General features: G+C 54.3%; 1 protein-coding gene across 2 annotated transcripts in view; it reads left to right on the plus strand.

The window, feature by feature from the left end:
* ATP9B (ATPase phospholipid transporting 9B (putative)) overlaps positions 1-23,842 on the plus strand; it is a 130,804-nt gene that overhangs the window by 96,141 nt on the left and 10,821 nt on the right. For both annotated transcript variants that reach the window (XM_055128069.1, XM_055128070.1), the window contains 4 exons: positions 922-1,082; positions 2,601-2,743; positions 14,906-15,018; positions 15,729-15,974. In XM_055128069.1, coding sequence (XP_054984044.1) covers positions 922-1,082; positions 2,601-2,743; positions 14,906-15,018; positions 15,729-15,974 — 663 coding nt within the window. The remainder of the gene's footprint in view (positions 1-921; positions 1,083-2,600; positions 2,744-14,905; positions 15,019-15,728; positions 15,975-23,842) is intronic.

Below are 23,842 nucleotides of genomic sequence, written 5' to 3' on the forward strand. Positions count from 1 at the left end.
GTTGTTCTCGTGAGACTGTGTCAAATATTAATCAAAACCAGAAAGAGGCTAATTGTGTACAAAGGTGGGAAAGGCCAGCACGGGGTTACAAAGTCATTGATGAGCTCAGAGATTCTCAGGCTGCAGATTGCCGGATTTCCACTTGAGCATTCTGGACACCACAGTTTCTGTGTGGTGGCTTCCTTCAGAATTCACCCCGATTCAGGAGCCCCCATGGCAGCAGACCAGGGCTGTGAGTGCCCGCAGTGCTGGGCCCATTGGCAGGTGACTGGTGGTGCCTGGCACAGAGCAGAGGCCTCACTCGAAGGCGCTCAGTGAGGAAGCTGTTGAGAGGGAGCTGCACGCCTGCGGGCCCCATCACCCAGAGCACACAGTGCTCGCCCCCGCCCCAGCACCGTCCATGGGAGCTCTGTCACCTGGAACTCAGAGCCCATCCTCAGAGGCGCCACACACTGGCCAGGAGATGGTGCGCTTGTATCTGGGCTCTCCTCTCCCCGAAGTCCTGCAAAGGGACCGATGCTTCCTCTCCTCATGCCCACCGAGCCTGCCAGAGTGCAGGGTGCAGGCCCTGAGGATGGAGAGGGCTTCTTCCCACTCACCACTCTGGGGCTGCTGTCCTGCAGAGGGCACCCGGTGCTGAGCTGCCTGTCCCCAGTCTCAGGAAGGCACAGCTGCTGTCCCAGAGGCCAGGTGGCCCTGGCCTTCCCTGCACTGTCTCCTCAGATGCTCGGGGCAAGTGGCCCAGGGATCAGGCATAGTTCTCAGAAACTGCCTGGGGCCTGAGAAGCTCTGAGAGAAGAACAGTGACCATCATGTACATGAATCAGGCTGGCTCAGCGGGTACAGAACGGCTGTGGCCCATGGTCATGCCCCTGCGTCTGTGGAATCAGGCGGGTCTTAACTCTTGTGTGTTTCCCTCAGGTGGGTTTGCTGGACCTCGAGCTCAACCAGCTGACCAAAGCACTGTTTCTGGCCCTCGTGGCTTTGTCGGGCGTCATGGTGACCCTGCACGGCTTTGTGGGGCCCTGGTACCGCAATCTCTTCCGGTTCCTGCTGCTCTTCTCGTACATCATCCCCATCAGGTAGGTGACATGGCCCAGCAGGTTTGACTGGGATCTGTTTTCTCACACACTTGAGGAGGAGCAAGGAACCCGTGCACACTCAGGGCACCCTGTAGAAAATGATACTAGGAGGGCGAGTTTTATTCGAATCACCTGGAAACCCCCTGCTTTCCATGCACAGAGGGACTACTGACACAGTCTAAGCAGTTGGGAGAGATTTCATGATAAAACATGAATGCAACAAATAGTTTTATTTCTTATTGGTTTTTATTTCTAGTTCCTTGGACCTCCGTGTAATAATTGGCATTTAAGAGCTTTCTTGATTTAAAATAACATCAGAGCCAGAGTGATAATAGAGCTGGTAGGGCATTTGCCTTGCACACAACTGACCCAAATTCGATCCTCGGCATCACATATAGTCCCCTGAGCACCACCAGGAGTAATTCCTGAGTGCAGAGCTAGAAGTAGCCCCTGAGCATTGCCAGGTGTGATGTGAAAAAAAATAATAATAATTAAAGTAAAATAGTATCTAGTATATTTGTCAAGTTCATAAGGCTGTCTTTAATAAGAATCACTTATTCAAAATGATAATCCATTTGAGATTGGTCAAGAAGGAGTTAATGTCAGCTGATTTTTAAAGACTACTTTGCCCAGTCATCACATTAGGTGTTTTTATAGGGGACCCTTAGCAGATTGGAGCTTTCTGTGAGTGAGGAAGTGCATCCTGGGGTCACAGGAAGCCTGAACCCAGACAGGCTCTCCGGTCTCAGAGTTGGAACCAGGCAGCAGAGGAGAGCAGCATGTGCCGGGGTACTGGCGAGTGCACCCAGGCCCTGGGTCCTGGCTCACCCCACACCCAGGGCCCCTGCTGAACGCGTGCCCCCTGGGGCTGATGCCTGTCCTAAGTACCACCAGGGCGCCTGGATCAGAGAGCCCTGAAGCCCAGGGACCGGCCCCGGGCACGGAGGTCGCTGAGCTTTGGCAAACGGTGCTTGTGGCTGGCACACCCGAGTGCCGCCCTGAGGCCTGGGCAGCAGGCCAGTGTGGCCGGGCTGACTCACTCTGACCCTTGGTCCTTGAGTGGGGGGACTGCAGGGTCCGAGGGTAACACTGGGAGGGCCTAAGGGGAGACCCCTGGATGACAGGTGTTTAGCTAACCTGAAGGCCCCCGGAAGTGAGTGTGGGGGAGGGGGCACTTGGGTGTGAGGCTGAGACCTGGGGCAGGGACTCTGTGACCATGTGTGGCGGTGTCCCTACTGTGTGGCCTGAATTGCCAGGCCCTGCGTAGCGCCCCATACCGTGCAGTGCTCACGCTGGGGAGCAGAGAGACCTGCCCGCAGACAGGCGGGGCAGTGCACTGTGGCAGGCGCCGGCTGAGAGCCTGCCTTTGATATGCCTGAACTCGCTGGCTGGCCCTGAAGTGTGACACCCCTGATCTGCTTGGTGCAGAGTGAAAGATAAAATGGTTGGTTCAGCTAGAACAGCCACATGGGTCAGACTCACGCCAATCACTCTAATCACTCCACTGGGTGTCTGCAGCTTGCGTGTGAACTTGGACATGGGCAAAGCGGCGTATGGCTGGATGATCATGAAAGACCAGAACATCCCTGGCACAGTTGTCCGGACCAGTACCATCCCGGAAGAACTGGGGCGTTTGGTGTACTTGCTGACCGACAAGACAGGTACTGCCATGTTCATGCTGTGCCGGACCAAACAGCTTCTGGGGCATGTGTGAGACTTAGAGGCCCAGCATGTGTGATGGGAGTGTGGGCTGAGATCGTATCTGTGTGTATGTTCACGTTTGTGCAAGCGTGAGAGACTGAACACCTGGGGTGGGGGGGAGGCATCCATGTTTGTTCATGTGAGAGGCTTAGTAACATCCACGCACATTTGTGTGTGTCTAGAATAAGCAACATCTGGCGAGTGGGTGTGAGGCCAGTGTGTGTATGTATCCATCTGTGTTTACATGTGTGAGTCATATAGATGTACATAGGTATATCCGTATGTGTGTATGAGTGTGAGACTAACATCTGTGTGTTCCCACATGGATTAACATATGAGGCTAATAGCTACCTCTGTGTGTGTGTGTGCGTGTGTTTGTGTGTGTGTGTGTGTGTGTGTGCACGCACTCGTACACTGTAGCACTGTCATCCCGTTGCTCTTCGATTTGCCCAAGCACGCACCAGTAACGCCTCCATTGTGAGACTTGTTACAGTTTTTGGCATATCGAATATGCCACGGGTAGCTTGCCAGGCTCTGCCGTGCAGGCAGGATACTCTCAGTAGCTTACCGGCTCTCCGAGAGGGGCAGAGGAATCGAACCCAGGTCGGCCTCGTGCAAGGCAAATGCCCTACCTGCTGTGCTATCGCTCCAGCCCACAGAGAAACTAAATCACCAAGTCCTTGGTGTGTATACACATGTATATGTGTGTGTTAGACTGTATAATTCATATTTATTGTTTCCTAGACTTTGCTCTTGAAAACCAAAATCAGTGTATTAAAAAGCAGTGAAGGGACTGGAGCAATAGCACAGTGGGTAGGGCGTTTGCCTTGCATGCGGCCGACCCGGGTTTGATTTCCAGCATCCCATGGTCCCCTGAGCATCACCAGGGGTAGTTCCTGAGTGCAGAGCCAGGAGTAACCCCCTGTGCATCGCCAGGTGTGACCCAAAAAGCAAAATAAATAAATAAATAAATAAAATAAAAAGCAGTGAAATATTAAATTCTTATATAAGTAACATAGTCCTGTATTCTGGGTTTTCTGCCCCCTTATAATTGTCTTTTTTTTTTTTAATTTGCTTATTGCTTAGCTGCCCTAATTGCCACTTCTGAAGAGTAAAGCTGTTTATTATAGAAGATGCCTAAAACAAGATATGCGAGTCTGGTTTTTACTCTCACATTCCCTAGAGCCCTTTATTGCAGCTCTCCCAGCCTGTGTTCCTAAGTCCTAAATTTGAATTTCTTTTTCTTTTTGGGTCACTTCGGGCAGTGCTTAGGAGACCATATGGGATGCTGGGGTAGAACCTGGGTCTGCCACGTGCAAGGCAAACACCATACCCACTGTACTATTGCTCTGGCCCCCTGATTTTGATGTTTAAATTTCATGTTTCCCCTTTTTAATCAAATAATTTTTGTCAATCCACAACATAATCAAAGGAAAACTGAATCCATACTGTTTATGGAATTTGGCATGTCTTCTTCGTTTATTCATTCAGTTGGTTACATTCTTACTAATTCTAGCAAACTATAAACAAAAGAATATATAACATCGTAAAGAAAATATGTCTCATGTCCAGAGAAATGATAGTACAGAGGCTACTTGTCTTGCAGGCAGCCAGCCTCCATTCAAACCCTCAGCACTGCCAGGAGTGATTGTGTGGCCCCAAGAAACAAAAACACAGTATTTGAAACTTAAAAATAAATAAATAAATCACTGTCACTGTCACTGTCATCCCGTTGCTCATCGATTTGTTTGAGCGGGCACCAGTTAATAAATAAATAAACCTAGAAAATCAGCTGCAGAACTAAGAAATCAGTTAAGTTGTCAGATTTACAGATCTAGATGTCAGAATATCTCTCTTGTATATAGACCTCCCATCGCCAGTTATCTGGAAGAGCACATATGTAAGGAGTATAGCAGACAGGTAAGAGCATGACCAGGCATCACTGGGAAACGGAGAGAGACTTGACCTGCACGTGAGAGCTTACTGTTCTCCGAGTATTGGCTTCCATGCCTGTCCCTAAGTTTATAGCCACTCACTCACTGAAAGGCCGTCCTTGGGCGCTGTGGGCTTCTGTTAGGCTTCTCTGTGAGTGCTGTGGAAGTGGAAGAACCAAGTCAAGTCCACAGAGCATGCAGGAACCGCACACAGAGCTGGGGCTGAGAAGGCAGGCCGGGAAAGGCACAGTCACGCTTCCACGTGTCACTGAGCTAACAGGAGAGTAAGTCCCAGGACGACCAACACAGAGCAAACCGCAGTGTTACTAAAGGATCAGGAGCTGTTGGTTAGTGTCCCAGCCGAATAAGGTTGAGAGAAATAGCTTGAGGGTTGCAGTTGGGAAACTTGGGGTGTGGGGACAACTGACCACTCAGAGGAGAAGACAGTTTATGGGAGGGGGATGGGAGTTCTGAGCAAGAGCTCATGGAGAAGAGCAATGGAAATTGGTGTGGAAGAAAAAGCCTTTCTGTTGGCAGTAAGTCAAAGTAGACTAGCCTCCCTTTCTTCACACTAACACGTAGTCCAGTGTACGAGTCCAAGGACACCTGGTTAGTTCTCCTCAGCTGACATGGCACATGAATCTGTTCCCACCTCCTCTACTTCCCTTCCCAACTAATACAGAGACAGACATGTGACTGGCTTCAAGGATCCTGGTGTCCTCCTTTCACTGGCCTATGGGACAAGAACAGCTAGTCCACTTCTCTTCACAACTAACATGGTTCGACCTTGTGCCCAAGGGCAGCTGTTTTGCTTTCCTTCCCAGCACACAAACAGACCCAGGAATCCTAGGGTAGGGTAGCTGTTCTACCTCCTGTCCCAGCTGACACACAGACCAGCCTCTGAGTCCCAGGACAACAGTCCCTCCCTTCACAGCTGACACAATCTGGGCTGTGAGTCCAAGGACAGCTGGTCTACCTGCAGAAGTTTTGAACAGCACGGTTATCAAATTTTGGGTTTAACTTGGGAGGGGTTGGGGTGCATGGCGAGGGACTGGAGCCAGGCCCTTGCACATGCAAGTCAAGTGTCCCGCCACTGAGGTACATCACTGGTGACGGTCACCAGGTTGTAGCTTCATGGCCAGGTAGAGCATTCTACATGGAGAGTGTGTTTTCCCCAACTACATGGTGAGTCTCCAGAGATGGTGCCTTTCTAGGAGTCTAGTCCCAGTGAACTTCCCGAAAAGGGCATTACTGACCCTAATAGATAGTAACAGAGAAGTTTCTAAGACTGTTCTGGAAATCGAAGACTATGCTCTTAGACACCACAGCCGGGAGTGAAAACCAGAATCAGTGGGGAGGGCTGTGTGCTCCCAGAAACTCCGTTGCAGTTTTTAGTAGTATCAGCCAGAAACAGAGACTACACATGAGCCACGTAGGGGCTGGAGAGATGGTACAGCAGGTAGGCATTTGCTGGGTTCATTCCCCTGCACCACATTGCCTCTCTGAGCCACTCTGGGAATGATCCCTGAGCACCACTAGGGTAGCCCCAAAAAACAAACAAAACTTCCAATAGCAGCTCTCAGTGATTGTGTTAATACCTCTGCCTTTCTTTCAAGGCATTCACTGCGTAACTGAGATAAACTTCTCAGAAAAGAAATATACATTCTGTTGCCCTAGCACTGACCACCCCAGCCCCCAGGAGGAGTAAAGAACATAGGCAGGATTATGGCAGTATAAAATGACCACAAGGAGTTGTTGCTAGGGCAAATCCAGTGATATCTGAGGATGGTGATACACAGTGACCAGTCGTTGTTCCTGCGGTGAAAAAGACTGTCCCCTTTCCTGTGTGGTCTCTTGGCTCAGCAGCCTGGAGTTGCTCAAGTCCCGTTGTCTTTGGTCGGCATTGCCAGTGGGGTTGAGTCCCCGGGCGTGGCTCCGGTTGTGAGCTCCAGGCTGAGTCCTCTCTCCCTTCCACGTGTCACTAGATCTGTTATCTAGATGTTTAAGACACTCTGACTCAGCGTTTGTGAAGGGTGGTAACCAGTGATGTGCTTCATGATTCTGCGTGTGGTTGTGTAGTTTTCCCAGCACCACTGGTGGGAGACATCCAGATTGGAAAATAAGTGAAACTATTGCTAATTACAAATGGCATAATTAGGAGCTGGAGCGATAGCACAGCGGGGAGGGCATTTGCCTTGCATGCGACCAACCCGGGTTCGAATCCCAGCCTCCCATATGGTCCCCTGAGCACCGCCAGGAGTAATTCCTGAGTGCAGAGCCAGGAGTAACCCCTGTGCATTGCCGGGTGGGACCCAAAAAAGAAAAAAAAAAAGGCATAATTAGCATAGAAAAGCCTAAAGCCCCTTCCAAAGATGACAGAATTAGTAACTGAACAGAGTGGCAGGGGACAGCCTTCCTGTTCCCAGAGTGCCCTGGTCTGCCCTCAAGTGAATCTCCGTCCACGTGTGGGCTTGTTTCCATGGTCAGCATGGCCAGCCTAGTGCCACTGTTTGAGCTTTGTACCACTTTGAAGCCAGAGAGTTTTGACGCTCCCTTTCATCCTTCTTTTCTCTTTGGATTGTTTTAGCCATTTAGGGCCCTCGATGGTTCCATATACAGATTTGTGTTGTGATAGGGGTCAGGTTCATTTGTGAGTTGCCATAGGTGATAGGAGAATGTGATCCATATCAGGGGCTGACGCAATAGCACAGTGATTAGGGCGTTGCCTTGCACGCAGGTGACCCGGGTTCGATTCCCAGTATCCCATATGGTCCCAGCCAGGAGTAATTCCTGAGTGCATGAGCCAGGAGTAACCCCTGAGCATCGCTGGGTGTGACCCCCCAAAAAATAAAGACTGTCATCCATATCAGTATCTGTTCTTCAAGCCCTTCTGTCTGTGTCAACAGTATTTTAGTTTTCAGTCTTAACTTCTTTTCAAGGGTATTTTATCTTTTCTGATGAAATCATCAATTGTTTTCTTAATTTCTCTTTCCTGTGATTTATTAATTACCCATTAGTACGGGCAACAGACATGCTAGGGAAAGGAAGGCACAGTGTCCTGCCACTGTGCTGTGTTCGTCATCACGTCTCATTTTGGGTAGAGTTCTGCATTATCAATAGTTCTGCTTCTTTGTTCCAGTCCAGATTTCTTTTGCCTCGCTGTTCTGGCTAAGACTTGCAGACCAGCATTGGGTGGCGTCAGAGTGTGCCTCGAGGTAGTGTTTTAGTCCAAAGGGGAAGCCTGTGATTCTCTCCTTCCATGCAAGCTTACCTGTTTCTTGGTTATGGATCTTCCTTCCACTCCCAGTAAACTCAGGGTTGGTTGGTTTGTTATTTTGTTTGGTTTTTGTGTTTTTGGTTTGGTTTGGTTTTTGCTTTTCGGGTCATACCCAACAATGCACAGGGGTTATCCTGGCTCTGCCCTCAGTAATCACTCCTGGTGGTGCTTTCGGGACCACATGGGATGCTGGGAATCAAACCCAGGTTGGCTGCGTGCAAGGCAATCGCCCTACCTGCTGTACTATTGCTCCAGTCCCTAACAGGGTTTAAAGAACTGTTACTTTCAAAGTTACTGAAGGTCGAAGTTTTGGTATTTCAGCATCAGTCCCACCACCAGTGTCGGCTTCCCTCCACCCTTTTCCCATACTCCATCCCGCACCCCAGCCCCCCGCCGGCCACTTTGACAGGCACTTTACAGAGTCCTCTGGTTGCAGCTTACATCTCCTGTTTTCTGTGTTGCTGAGTCTGTGCTTTGGCTGTATGTAGCTGCCCAGACCCTATCCCCGTTCCTTCCCTTTCTCATCTTCCTTCCTGCCCGGATTTCTTTCTTTCTCTGGCCTTCTCCCTATACTCTAGGGTCAAGGGTGATCTGGGCATCCTCTTTACTACATTTCCTCTGTATATCAACAGATAAGTGAGATCATCCTGTGTTTGTCTTCTTCTGGTTTCACTCAATGTGACACCTTCCAGGTCCAACCAGGTTGCAGCAAACTGTGTGATTTCACCTTTCCTTTCGGCTGCACAGTATTCCTTTGTGTATATACACCACAGCTTCGTAATCCATTCACCCATCGCTGGACACTGTGTGACAACCGTAGGTTGCTTCCATACCTTGGCCAATTTTTTTTTTTTTTGCTTTTTGGGTCACACCTGGCGATGCACAGGGGTTACTCCTGGCTCTGCACTCAGGATTTACCCCTGGCCGTGCTCAGGGGACCATATGGGATGCTGGGATTTGAACCCGGGTCGGCTGCGTGTAAGGCAAACGCCCTACCCGCTGTGCTATCTCTCCAGCCCCACCTTGGCCAATTTATTAAGTGCAACAGTGAAAAACTGTGTGCATGCGTCCTGTTGAAGGAATGCTTTTGAGTCTGGGGCGGATGCCTCTGAGTGGGGCTGCTGCTGTTCAGTTCTAAGCTGACTGAGAACCCTCCGTCCGGGATTGAGCTGGACAACGTTCCCACCAGCAGTGGACGAGAGTCCTTTTTCACAGATTGTTCCTACTAATTTTGACATGTGCCATAGTTACTGGTGTGAGATGAAGCTTCATTGTCTTGATTTGGCTTTCCCTAATGACAACTGATGCTGAGCACTTTTTCAAGTGCCTGCTGGCCATCCCCCTGCTGTCTTCTCAGAAGTCTCCATTTCCTCTCCACTCTTTGATAGGGTTTTTGAAAATTTTTTGATGATTTTGTGAGGACTTGATATAGCCTAGATAACTCAGGGTATTTATCATAAATAGGTATTGAATCTTGTCACAGATTTTTTTCAGTGTTTACTAATATATTATTTTCTCTTTTGCCAATATGCTCTATGATATCCATTGCTTTGTATATGTTAAACCACAAAACCAAGCCAAAAAGTCATTTTTAAGCCCCAGGAGAGTGTGTTGATGAGGGCATATGAGGAGGTGTGGGTTTACGCCCTGCACCATGTGGCCCCCAGCACAGCGCCCGGAGAAGCTCCCGAGCACAGCAGGGGTGACCCAGAACAAAGCTGCGGGAGCAGAAAGCCCTGACGCTGGAGAGGAGAAAGTCCCACCTTTGGTGCCTCCTCGTGCTGTGTGCAGTTAATTGTGCGCCTCGTTTTGGTGTAGATTCTTGTGGAGCTTCCTCAGTGACAACAGGAGATGCCACCTGCCAAGTCTCCTGGCACCGGGCGCCCTCTGAAGGACAGATCCAGGGTGTTCTGCGGCCACACTCACCCGCCCAGGGGCAGGGGTGGGAACGGCGGATCGCTGTCCCACTGCCTTCGGCCGCAGGCCCGTAACTAGGGGTTGGGCCTGTCCTGGCCTTGGTTCCGGGAACCCTGGTTTGGAGGGAGGTCAGGTGGCTTCAGTCCTCAGCTCAGGCAGAGCCGCACCCGGGAATGGTGGTGGCATGGGTACCCCGCAGCCCCGCCTTTGCTGGTCAGCATCGCAACCCTGTCCCGGTCTTTGTCACCTGGCTTTGCTTGGATGACAGTGGGTGGCAGGTCTCAGTAGTCACCATGTGGCCGTTGGCCCCATCCCACAGAGGGTGTGGACGGCTGCAGAGACTCGCCGTGGGAGCCCCGCTTGGAGGGGCCGGGTCTCTGCTGGTGACAGCGGGAGCAGCTCGATGCTGCCATACTGGACACTGGGCCTGGCCACTCTGTCACTAGACTCAGACTCGTTGCAAAGCCGTTTGACAGAAAGTGCCTGTCTCAGTGCTGCCACAGCCGAGGAGGAAGTGCAGGCGGTCTGTAATTGCCTAGAGCCGCCTCCTCGAGGACAGGAAAGCCGAGCAGCGTAATCAGGGCTGATTGGAGGGCACGTTTCCGGTGAGATCTGAAATTAATGATGTTGCTATAGTGACACATCTGCGGCCACCAGTGCGTGAAACATAAAGCAGTTCATTCGACAAGAGGAGACATCTGTTAGCTGCTGAGATGCCATGTACAGCGACGCTGACCACAGCATTCGGCCTGGCGTGATAAACGAGCAGCTGACATGGAACCGCTGGACGGGCCGTTGGCCCTCAGTCAGAGGGACGGGTCCGGCTCCTCAGTGGGGCATCTGACAGAGCCATAGTGTCAAGAACAATGCTGCGGAGAACTCATAAATTTTAAAACTTAACCCAGGGTGCGGCCTGTTTAAAGCAATACATTAATTCCTTTGTTCGGGCATTTTCATCGGGGTGTCGAGCGAGCCGTGACTGAAGCACACTCACACAGCAGGTCTCTGGGAGTCGTCCTCATGGTGAGCGTTCCCCAGACCCACTTCCTGGGACAGACGCCCTCCCGGGCTCTCAGCGGCGCCCTCTGCTGCTGGTCTGGGGGGGAGCACCACCAGTCCCTGAGCTGTGGGAGGACACCCTGCAGAACGGGATGGGGCACTGTACAGCGGGGTGGCTGCAGGTGAGCACCAAACATGTCCTTATTCCTGTGCAGCCCCTGCACAGGAGGGGATCACTGGGGCCCTTATGCGCCAGGCCGGGGCTCATCTGAGAAAACCTCCCACACCACAAACGCCTTCCCCTCTCTGTTGGTGCTCCAGACTCTGTCCTCCCCGGGGCTGGCCAGTGAGACAGGAACCACAGAAAGGAGACTAAGCGGTGGGACACAGGAGAAGTTAAGGAAGAGACAGGGGGAGAGGCACGGGAGAAGCTGAGGAAGAAACAGGGTGCGGGACACAGGAGAAGCTGAGGAAGAGACAGGGGGAGGGACACGGGAGAAGCTGAGGAAGAGACGGGAGGAGGACACAGGAGAAGCTGAGGAAGAGACAGGGTGCGGGACACAGGAGAAGCTGAGGAAGAAATGGAGTGAGGGGGATGGCGGGTAGATGCTGAGGGAAGAAATGGAGGAAGAAGACATGTATGATGGGGGCAGATTTCATCCCCTTTACCAAGCTGCCTTCCCCACAGGCCTGCTGGCATTTCCTGTTGCTGGCACAAGGGATGAGGTGCTGGTTTTTCTACCCTCCCAGCTTCCTCCTGTGGCCTTACAGGAAGGGGAGCTTGCTGAAACCACACGGCCTGTGTCCCCAGTCAGGACATTCCCTGGTCTGTCCATTTCAGGGGGGCTCCACAGTGCTCGGTCTGTGTGGTGGTATCGGGTCAGTCCTGGGAGAGATTCGGGCCTCACATAGCTCATCTACTCAACGCCATCACCCCAGCCCCTTGCCTTGTATTTTTTATAGCATGTGTGTTGTGAACACCATGTACCATGTGTGAACACACGTGGTTCTCCACTGTCTTCTCTAAGAAATACTCCCATCGTTCCACATCTTTGCTAATGTATCGCGTGTGACTATGTTTGCACAGTCAGTAAACCAGAAACCGATGTTTTGAGTTGGTCTCATGATTTTTCAGGGCAGTAGAGAATTCTATGTGCAGGGTGCGCTCTGCTTCCGTCCTGTTCCCAGTTGGGCCCAGAGAAGTCAACTCTGTCTCTTCGTCCCCACTTGCACCCTTCATGCCTGAGGACCGTTGGCTTCGTTATCTTTGCTTTCAGTCAGCGACTTCAGAATCCACTTGGGGGCAGCTCTGGAGGCAGGCTGGACGCACACACGTCCGCCTGTGTGCAGCCAGGACGCATGTGCACATTAGTGTCTGTCTGTTCAAGCTGTGCCGACAGGCCCCTCTTCACTCCCCACACGCACACGCGGGGTCCCCAGGTCCCCTCGGCCCATGCAGTGATTCTGTCTCATCCCATATTTAAGCCCCAGAACTATGGGTTGATTCCTGGGTTGGCGAGGAGGTCACAGAATTGGCCAGCCTGCTGGGGCCCACTTGTGTCAGGCGTAGGGCTCACCCCCACGGTGGGCACGCCCAGCTCCTGCTCCCTTTGAGGGTGGAGAGGGCCTCTCTGGCCCTGTAAGAATATTCGACATCAGGGGCCAGGGGGATATCCAGCCTTGCACTGGAAGGATTTTGATCCCCAACATACCCTGTATGGTTCCCACACTTGTACCACAAGTGATCCCTGAGCGCAGAGCCACGAGAGACCCCTGGGCATCACTGGGTGTGGCCCAACAAGAAAAGAATATTTGTCACCAAGCAAACATTGGGCACAAGAGCTGACCCACCCTTGGCCTCTCTCTGCTGGGCCAGGCCTTGGGGTAGAATCTCAGAGACGTCAGAGAAGTGTAGGGTCAGGGACCGGGGGTCTGGGAGCCCTGGGGGTGGGGGCCAGCCTGACCCTGCTCAGTATTGGCCCCAGTCGGGTCAGGGGCCTCAGGTTGCCGCAGTGGCCTTCCCCCAGAGCCTGCTGGCTGTTGATGTGAGTCTCTCAGCCGCCACGCCCGGCCCACTGTGGCCAGGTCCCGCCTGTGCGTGTCTGCTCCCCAGGGTCCCCCGGGGCAGGGCCAGCCGGGTTAGTATTGGCTGAAGCTGAGAGTCGCTGTTGCTGAGACCATACTGTTCATATTTATATTCTGTCACGATCTTAAATGTGATCGTTTTTCTTGACAAGTTAAGCGTGTTGAAGTGTGACTCGGTTTTCCAGATGTGATTCTTTCTAGAGTGGTTGATGCCTTGTTTCCCAGAATGTCATTTGACTTTTCTCCTGTAACCGTAACGAATCTAGTTTCCAAGTCAGACTTTGAGCTTCCTCAGCAGACACTGACCCGACCTCCTCAGTTTGATGGTCACTGTTCTATGAGGTGGGCAGCGACTGGGTTTCCATCAGAAATGCTATGCGAAACTCGGAAAGAGAGAGCCAGAGGCCTGCGGCGGCTGGGGGGCAGGGGGCAGTGGCTTGGAGGCCTGGCCTAGGGTGGGACAGCCCCTGGCCCCTTATTTCCAGCCACCTGAGGTAGCCTCCCTGAGCGGGTACCAGCCTTGGGGCTCTGTGGGTCTCCGACCACTTGCCCCTCCTTCCTGGGGGTGACCTCACTCCTTCCCCTACAACATGAGAACCCTTGACCATAACACCCCGGGAGCTGTCCACAGCCCCCAGACCTCCCCTCCCAGTGCCAGCACCCCAACTAGGCAGTGTCCTGTTCGGGGAGCACCCTCACCCCGCTCCGGAAGCCGAGCCTCTGTTGCCTGCCTCAGGCTTCCAGCTCCAGCCCAGGCTGCCAGTCAGGGTCACTGGGCTAGTGGGGACGGGGACATGGGCCCTGGGTGGCCGTTGACGAGGTTCACGGCCCTCCCCTTGGTCACTGGTGCACACTGACCACCCAGGCACGTCTCGGGTGGGGTCTGATGGGGTGGGTTATCAGGGCACTGTGCAGAAAGTGGGGCAGGGGGCCTCGGGCAGCTCTGGATGCATCAGATTCTGGGCTTGAAGGGGGTCTCAGGAGCAGGGTCTTAGGAGGGGACTCTTGTGCCATTTCTCTTTTTGTTTTGTTTTTTTTACTTGACTGTTGCACAGACACCCTGGGTGTTCTGGCTCTGCACTCAGGTGCTCAGGGGGCCATAGGGGATGCCAGGGAAGGGCTGGCTGCTTGCAAGGCAAGCCCGTGTGCCCTGTGCTATCGCTTTGGCCCCTCATCCCATTTCTGCAGTGTGTTGTGTGCTGAGACCCTCAGCACAGTGGGTGGCTGTGGGGCCATTGCCCACTTGCCCAGCACCCTCCACCCTCCTCAGCCCAGCCTTCATGGTCACGTGTGTGACCACAGCCGGAGGCGTCTTGTCGAGAGACTCCTTCGTGCCTATGAGCCAGGGTCCACATGAGGGGCTTGCCTGGGCCTTCCTGGGTGCCTGCAGTGTCACTAGAACCATCTTCTCTGAGCAGAAATCCGGGTGGCGGCCTGCTGGTTTCTGCTGCCCTCCATGTGGGCCGCCTGTACATCACCCCTCCTGTTTGTACTTCCAGTACCTAGAGAAAACCATCCACAGGAATTTCTCTAGTTAAGTCAGTCAGCCTGTTTCCTTCGTCTGTTATGATTTGGATTCAGTCGACACATTACTGCCAAAGTATTGGTGTAAATGGGCTGTGCCTGCACCGTCAGCACCACAATGCCGACTGCCCTCCTCACGGGCCCGTGTCACCTAAGTCCAGGTGGTAAAGCTCCAGGGAAGGGCGGCCAGGAACTAGAACGTTCTTGTCACTCAGAGTCCCTGCAGAGGGACTTGTCCTGCCAGACGAGAAGCTCGGGAGCTCAGAGAGCAGCAATGGGGCACCTGCACATGTGTGGGGATAATGTGTGTGTGTGTGTGTGCGCGCGCGTGCGCGCGCAGAACCCGGTAGCTGCCATGTGACTGACTTTGTCCCTCTGTGCCGCAGGTACACTCACTCAAAATGTAATGGTGTTCAAGCGACTGCATCTGGGCACCGTATCTTACGGGCCGGACACCATGGACGAGATCCAGAGCCACGTGGCACACACCTACCTGCAGGTGAGTGCCCAGCCAAGCTGCTTTCTGCACAGCAGACATAATTCCAGCAGCTCTAAGCACTGTCTTCTACCATATAGATGCTAAGATACTAAAGTTGAGCAGGCGAGCCAACTCACGGGGACACGTGCCCTGTGTCCTTGCTTCAGGGAGGGCGTCCCAGGGCCTGCAGGAGTGACCAGGCTCTCTCCCGTAGACAGGCCCAGCCAGGTGTGTGGGCAGCACCCTCGATACACGAGATCCCGTGGGCAGCAGGATGCTTTCTGAGGAGAGACCTTCTGCTCCTCTCTGGGGGCTGCAGAGATGTTTCAGGGCCCTGTTGGGGCTGTGGTGCCCACCCACCTCTGCTGTACCTCAGTGAGCTGTCTGGGCGGTGACCCGCATGACCTTGCATGAACCCCGGCATGAGGCTCAGCCCCCTCGAGAGCAGGCAGCTGAGATGGGTGTACTCTGGACTAACGTGTGGGGTCAGGCGAAGATCCTGGCGTCTGCTCTCAGCCTGGTGTGCTGGTACGGGATTTCTTAGATCGCCCAGAGGGGCTGGTGTGTGGGTATTCCCGAGTACTTCACTGCGGACAGCAGAGGCGAGTGGCCGGCTGCCCCAGTTGCGGACGCTGGCCCAGCATGCTCCGTGCCCTGGCTCGTTAGGGCCAGCCTGGCCACTCGGGCCATAGCCTGCAGGCCAGTGGTGACCAGGGGCTCTGTCTCTACAGGCGCAGCCCCAGGCCTCTGCGAGCAGCTGTACGACGCCTCCAAGACGAGCCCAGCCCTCGGCCCCCAAGATGAGGAAGAGCGTCAGCAGCCGTGTGCACGAGGCGGTAAAGGCCATCGCACTGTGCCACAATGTCACCCCTGTCTATGAGGCTCAGGCCAGGGTAGCTGGAGAGACGGAGTTCACTGAGGCGGACCAGGACTTCAGCGATGAGAACCGCACCTACCAGGCCTCAAGCCCTGACGAGGTCAGTGGCCTGAGCACATTGCCTGGCAGAGCCCTCACTGTCCCTGCTGCTTCCCCAGGGCCCCACCCCAGCAGAGCCCCTGAGGTCGGGTGGGCGCCCGGGCCTGCCACCGGGTACCGCTCCTTCCAGTTCAGATCTGTGCCGGCGCGCGTCTGTCAGAGGGCGTTCGGCGTGGGGGGGGTTGGCGCCATCTCCCAGAGCCACGGTGCTGCGAGGGTGCCTCCAGCTTGATGGCCATCAGGTGGTGCCATTGGCTCACGCTGTGTGTGTGTGTGTGTGTGTGTGTGTGTGTGTGTGTGTGTGTGTGTGTGTGTGTGTGCGCGCGCGCGCTCTGTCTCTCTGTCTCGCTGTCACGGGCCTCCCTCGCACCCGGGCACGTGGCCCTGGGGGAGATGACACTCCCCCTCTCTCTCCTCACCGGGCAGGGGGCAGCAGACACGGACTTGACACTCGAGGGTGGACATGGGGGCGGCAGGGGAAGCCCATGGGGAGCAGGAAGTGGGTGCCTCCCCCTCTGAGTCTACTGCCACACTGTGCCCCAGGAGGCCACACGTCCCCAGGGAGCTGGCTGTGACTGCCCTGCTGTGGCCACGCCAGGGCCTGTCCCATGCATCTGCCGTGTGGCTCAGCCCTGTCTGCCAGCCCCGACGGCCCTGGGATCATGCTCTGGGGCTGGACAGGAATGGTTTGAGCCTGTGGCTGCCACTGGCCAGGCCTCCCATGAGGGTGGCTCTGGACCCTGCTGCCCCAAAAGCCCCTCTGTTGGGCCGACCAGCTCTTGCTGGTGGGGAAAGTGGCCCAGTGGCCCAGTGGGCAGCACTAAGGTTCCAGTAGTAAGAGTTGGGCGGGTGCCTCAGACAGTGTGGAGGGTGTCCATGCATGGGGGTGAGGGGCAGTGTCCACACACAGAGAGGGGCGGGGAGCTGGGGCACAACCTCCGGGTCAGGGTCAGATCCAGAGGGGCCAGCATTGCCCCCCACGGCTCCTCCCCAGCAGACTCTGCCTGGAACATGTGTTCAAGCTGCTCACTCGGGCTTCACTGGGAAGGAAACGGTGCACGTGTCGGAGGGTCTGGAGCTCTCGTCCCTGCATGCAGCTGCAGCCGCCAGCGCTGCCCGTCCGGACCCTGCTGCACTCAGCCCTGCAGCCCCACCACCCCCACGCGCCTGGGCCACACTCACTCCTGATTCACAGGGCGTGTGGCACGCCAGGCAGGGATGAGCCAGACTGGTTCTTCTCGGCTGCGTCCTCAGATGGGGCGTAGAACCAAGCATGAGCTAAGTGATGAGCAGCTGGGAGCCTCCCGAGGCCGCCCTGAGGTGGGTGCCCTGTCAGCGGGACGGGACGTGCTGCTCATCAGCCACACCTGGCCGACGCCCTTCCTCATGGCCAGCACGGTTGACCTTGCGTGTGGGCAGCGCTTCCGCGGCTGTGGGAAGTTCCCGAGGGAGAAGGTGGGCCGGGCTCCATGCCGCACTCGCACTGAGATGGTGTCGCCGTTGTTCGCTGGCCCACGGGCTGTTCTGGTGACGTCCACATGCCTTTTTTTAGTTCTATAATTTCCAGCATATTGCTGCTGCTCTAAATTATAGGACTGTGTCATCTGTACATGATGGGAGCAGCGCGGATCGGCGGTATCTTAGTAACACCCGGGACCCGGGAACAGGCCTAATTCCAGCCCTGCTGTGACTCACCCCAGGGCCAGCCGTGCGCTCAGAGGCACCCTCACCTCCCCCAGCTCTCAGCTGCGGCTAGGTCAGCTGCGAGTGCCCAGACCCCCGCGGCTGGAGCCTGTGACCAGGTGCTCTGTTGGCTCTGCCAGGTCTGCGGCCAGCCCGCTCCCAAGTGCCCTCCTGCCCATGCTGCTCCAGAGCGGGGTCTTTGTCCTGCACTCCCCCACCGGGAAACGTGCCCGGCGTGCCGTCAGTCAGCTACCACTGGACAGGGCTGAGTTCGCGGTATGGGGAGGGTAGGTCACATCCTCAGCGGAAGGCACAGAGGCCACAGCGCTCCCTGTCCCGGGAAACAGGGTGGCCAGGGGAGAGCCCCAGTGGTTCTCCCCATTGGCCGTGCCCGGGTTCAGGGGGTCAGTCCCGGGCCGCTCGCCCAGCCGGGGTGGCCCAGGCCATGGGGCAGATGGAGGAGGAACCGAGGGCCAAGCCTGTTGATTGATCAGTTGCCGTTTATTCCATTCTCTCCACTCGCCTGTTCCCGTCTCTCTGAGCCCCCATTCTAGCCTCACACCGCCCCTCACTCCCATCTCCTGTCTCTCCTCGCCCCTCATCCCTCCATCCCAGCTCTCTGGAGTCTCCCCCTACTTGTCTCTCTCCACCTTGCCCTCTAGGCTACACACAGTCTGGTAGCAAAATCAACATAAGAAAGCCCTTCCTGAGGGCCCACTAGGCAAATACCTTGTAAGGTGTTTTTCTCTTTTTCTCAGTCCAAAAACTCCATCAACATCTTAATACTAGTTATTTCTGTATGGACACAGTAAGAGACACATTGAGGCTTGCAAGGCAGCTCTCCTGGCAACATCTTGCCACAGACTCAGACCACAGCCCTCAGGCCAGATTAATCATTCCTAACCCTAGCAGGGTCCGAATCTAGTTACTACTTTTTGGATCATGACAGCATTTGTCCATGACCAAGCTCTTAACTTATAGTTAAGCATTAGGCACCTTGGCCAGGCCCATCTCAATGCCAGTGTAGCACACAACTCACCGCTTGCCCTGGGTCTGTCCCGTCCCTCGTCAGGACCCTGCCTTTGGGGGTGCGAGGAAGTAAGGGCAGTTGAGGCTTAGGTCGAGAGAACAGATGCCCAGGAAGAAAATATCATATAAAGTCAAATGACTCCCAGGTTACAAAAGCATAGCATTTATTACTGTCTTCCTATGCCCATACAAAAGGACATGGCTCTGAATAAACTATGCCAAGGACTCAAGGAGAAGAGAAAAACAGTATTTACAAGTCAACATAACACAAAGAAAGAAGTTACAAATAAACACAGAGGAAAGTTCCCAATTAACCTAAACTACCTGAGGCTATGTTATCCTACGGAGAGGGAGAGACAGCAGCGCTGCAGAGGGCAGGGGTCTGCGTGGAGCCCCCTGACTCCTTAGCCATGGCTTCTGAGCCATCCTCATTCCTCCCACCTGTGAACGGGAAACATGTCCCGTCCCCGTCTGTTTCTCTATAACAGTCTTTCACCTTTTGCCTTGTGTTCCCACCTTGGGCATCAGCACCACTGCAGGTGGGTGTTCTCCCCCATGCTCTCCAGTCTCATTGCTTATACACAGAAATGAAATAGGGAGGGTTCGATCCCTCTGTCCCTCTCTGAGGGCCCGCCCACACAGCTGAGCCTGGCAAGCTACCCGTGGTGTATTCGATATGCCAAAAACAGTAACAACAAGTCTCACAATGGAGGCATTACTGGTGCCCGCTTGAGCAAATCAGTGAACAACGGGACAAACAGTGCTACAGTGCTAATGATTCTGGGAATTTTTTTATGACATCTTTAGAATGTTCTGCGTGTAATACTTAGTCACCTGCAAACAGAAGTGACCTATTTCTCAGTCTGAATCCCCTTAGTATCGTCCTGTTGTGCTGAATAGAAGTCCTCTCGACCTGTCTCGGGCTAGCCCTCTGTTTCCATCAGTGAGTGTGACAGGCTCTGGACTTATGACTTGTGGCCTTTGCTATAGCGAGGCAAGTGCCTTCGGTCCCGGTTCCATTGCAGCATTTCATTTCAAAGCCTGTCGAATCTTGTCGAACATTTTCTCTGCATCTATTGACATGATGAAAGTTCCCTTTTATCATGATGATTCTTGATGATCCCTTGATTATTTCTCTGTATTGATGTTGTGTATCACATTGACTGGCTTGTGTAAATGAACCTGCCCTGTCTCCCAGTCATAAGTGCCATTTGATCATTAAGTATGATATTCTAATGTACTCTGACATTCGTGTGCCTAAGGTGTTGCGGATCTATGCCTCTGAGCTAATCAGGTATTGGCCTGTAGTTTTTGTTTCTAGTAATGTCTCTGTGTGTTGTTATTGGGTGGCGTTGGCCTCCTGAGAACCACCCGGGGCTTTCTGGAGAGCCTCTGAAGGACAGGAGTAGGTCTTCCTGGAGGTCTGGGGGACTGTGATGCCATTTCTGGTCAGTTCACTTGCTCTGCTGCCTCCTGGCTCACTCTTGGGAGGTTAGAGATCTCCACACCGTGACCCATTTCTTCTATGTTCTCCAACTTGGTGGCATAAAGTTATTCATGGTAATCTTGGCTGATCTTTTTCATTCCCGCAGGATCTGTTCATTTCTGGGCAGATTTATTGGTGTTTGGGGTTTGTGTGCTTTTTGTTTTGGTTTTTGTTTTGGTAAGTCTGGCTTCGTGGCTTTGTCTATCTCAGTTCCTCTTTTGAAAACCAGCTCTTGATGTCGTTGCTCTTTTGTTTGGGTTTCTGTTTCATTGATTCCACTCTGAATTTTATTTCCCTCCTTCTGCATACTTCATTTATTTTCTAGAACTTGAGGTGTCTCCAGATTAGTTACTTGGGCATACCTTGTTTCCTAGTGAACACGTACATTGCTATGTCCGTCCCTCTTAGGGAAGCTTTTGCTGTGTCCGGTGTATTCTGGAAACATCATCGATTTCACTTGTTTCCAGGAATATTCTGAGTCCTTCTTTCATTTCCCGCCCTACCCACTGGTTATTCAAGCGTTGCATTTGTCCCGCATTGTCTGTGGTTAGCCCCTGTTTTAAAGCCCATCTGAAAAGACACTTGCTCCCCTCCTGGCCTCTGGGTTTATTGGACCAGTGTGTGGCCTGTCTTGGAGAATGTCTTGTGTACACTGTGAAGGATACCTGCTTGGCGTTGGGGGCTGGGTGGCCCTGCCCACACCTTCCAGGCCCATCTCTGTCATGTCCTCCGTGAAGACCGATGTTTCCTATTGATTTCTGCCTCGCTGTTCTATTGCTGTCGATACTGTTCCCTGGGTCTATTAGCAGTAGCCTTCCATATTTTGATGGGTCTTCCATGGTGCATTGATCACTATGCAGTGTCCACACAGTCCCTTATAACCTTTGTAAATTGGAGTCTGTGTTGTCAGGTACAGATACAGCTGTCCTGGGCTTCCCCTCAGTCTAACACTCTCCCAGCTGAGCTCTATTCTGGCATCAGTCTCTGTCCGTCTGTCTGTCTGTCTCTCCATCTCTTTCTCTCTCTTTTTTCTGTGTCTCTTTCTATCTCACCTCTCCCTCCTCTCTCTCTCCTCTCTCCTCTCTCTCTCTCCTCTCTCTCCGCTCATTTTTGAGTTACCCTGGCAGTGTGCTCTGGCTCTGCACTCAGGGATTATTCCTGGTGGGCATAGGGGACCACTTGAGGTTCCAGGGATCAAACCCGGGGTGGTGTGTGCCAGGCAAGTGTCACCTATCTGCCATACTGTCGCGGGCCCTATTCTCGTCTCTGTCTAAAGTCAGTCACCTGCCTGTCGCGTTGTTTCTCCAGCCTCTGACTGGATGCTGTGTCAGACTGTTCAGAGGTGTGTCGTGTAGGCAGAAGTCTGGGTCCAGTGGCTTGGCCACACTGTACCTTCTGATCGGGGAGTTAAGGCAGCTGAAGCAAGGCTGCTGGGAGGAAGGCAGTGACTCCATGCTGTGTGGAGTACGAGAGTTTGGGAATCTGCCTCTGCTTCTTGGCTGCCTTTTCTCTCCCCTGTACTGAGCTGCCAGTGGCCTCTTGGCTCTGTCCCTCAGTCGCCTGCCAGAGACTACAGGGAGTTTCCCTTGAGCTTCTGAGTCTAGCTCCTCCTTAGTTCGGAGCTGGTGACCCCGCGTGCACTGTACACATCGTTCTCCTTCCCTCCGTCCCTGCAGTTTATGTTTGGAGGGTTTCTCTGCCTTGTAGAGGGGCTGCCGGAGCTTCTCCTAGAGGTGGGATTAGTGACCAGCCACTTCTCGCAGTTTCCATCCTTGGCCATGAATGCTTGTGTCACTCCTTTGAAGCAGAACAGTGATCTAGCTGGACCGTCATCCTGTCTGGTGGAATCTGCCAGTGGCTGCAGCCAAACCGGTCTCTCTGGCTGCAGAATTTCACCCGAGTCTGCTGCCTGTCTCAGGGGGATTCCTTTAGATGTAAATTTCTTCTTTTTAAAAAAATTTAATCCCCGCCCTGTGTGTGGATTTCTTCAGTCTTGCTGCTCTCAGGACTCTGTGCCCATACTTGGCTTTTGTCCCTTCAATTGCAGCGTGTCCTAGAGAATCTTCTGGCTGTCTCTGAGCCGCTGGGGTCCGTGGGTGTGACTCAGCCCTCACACTGGGAGCGTCCTCAACTGGTTTTCTTGACTGTACACCAGAGTCCGTCCTGATTCTCAGCCTGGCCTTTCCATGTGGCCGGGACCCTCGATGTGTCCGTTTCGTTCCCTCAGCCTCGCACTGGCTCGCCCAGCACACCGACTCGCTCCAGGGCTGCGCTCACTGCCGGCTCCGGTGAGTTTCGGTTCCCCGTGAACAGGCCCTTCAGCTCTGCCTCCCTTGCAGCTTTCTCACCCCCTCGCCCAGACTTCCCTTTGCTGGACTTCGGTCTTCACCCTGCAGTTCACCGGATACCCTCCGTGTCACTTGAAGCACTTTGAGAGAGGCTCTAGGCTCTCTAGGCTTTCGTCTTCACCCATTTGTCTTGGTGCCTCTTGTGCTTCTTCCGCGGGTCTACCCTGCAGTGAGGGGGGAGGGTGTAGAGGTGGGGGTGTGGGGGTGTCCTGGCGTTGTGCAGACTGGACTCCCGGTCTCCGTCGCATTCCACACACCTGCGTCAGTTCTTGTATCTGGAGGGCTGGCGCCTCAGACCCCGCCTACCTTACTTCCTGGCTGACTCCTATGCTCAGGTACCCTCCGGGGGCCGGGGAGCGCCCGTCTCTTGGCCTGGAGCTGCCTGCGCTTCTCTCCACACTCCTCTCAGGCTTCAGGGACCCGCTGCATGCGCACGCGTGCCATGTGCAGGCTCCAGCGGCCTCTGCCCACTGCAGGCTGCTCAGCCCTCACCACCCTGCCCACTCAGGCCCCGAGTCACTCCTCTCAGTTTTCCTTGGGGGCTGGGCCGGCATTTCAGCGGGAGGGGGTGGGGGTCTCGGGCCTTCCCCGTCACGGTTGGGGACCGTGGGGAGCTGGACACCTGCAGGCCCCATCCTAACTTCTCTCCTGTGTCCCCAAAATCACTCATTTAAAAGTGACTTAAGGTCTGCTAAGGGGCAAGCGGCAAGGGGATGGGAGTGGACGGTAAGAGTCTGACCATGGACCCCACACCCCACACGGTCCCACACAACCCAGACATCCCACACAGCCCCTCATCCCACGCAGGCTCACACGCCCCACACGGTCCCACACACCCCACACGGTCCCACACACCCCACACGGTCCCTGCACACCCCACACGAACCCACACAGTCCCTGCACACCCCACACAGTCTCACACACCCCACACGGTCCCACACGGTCCCTGCACACCCCACACGGTTCTACACACCCCACACAGTCCCACACACCCCACATGGTCCTACACACCCCACAAGGTCCCACACATCCCACATCGTCCCACAGACTCCCCACATACCCCACACAGTCACCACACCCTGCATGGCCCCTCCTTCAGAGACAGGGCAGAGACCCTCTGTGTGCCCAGTCCTAACCGTCATGCACTCCCACCCCACCCCACCCCCATGCCCGTGGCGGGGACCAGATCTGCCGTCCGCACGGCAGCTGGTTTGCCCAGCTCTCCTGGTGCTCGCCGCACACAGACGCCCGGACCGTGCCCCTGGTCAGTCCCACCGCAGCTCCATCCCGTAGGCACCCCCAGACCGGCTCTGAGTTCACAGT

This window comes from Sorex araneus, chromosome 2 (genome assembly GCF_027595985.1).
Source record: "Sorex araneus isolate mSorAra2 chromosome 2, mSorAra2.pri, whole genome shotgun sequence".
Lineage (NCBI taxonomy): Eukaryota > Metazoa > Chordata > Mammalia > Eulipotyphla > Soricidae > Sorex > Sorex araneus.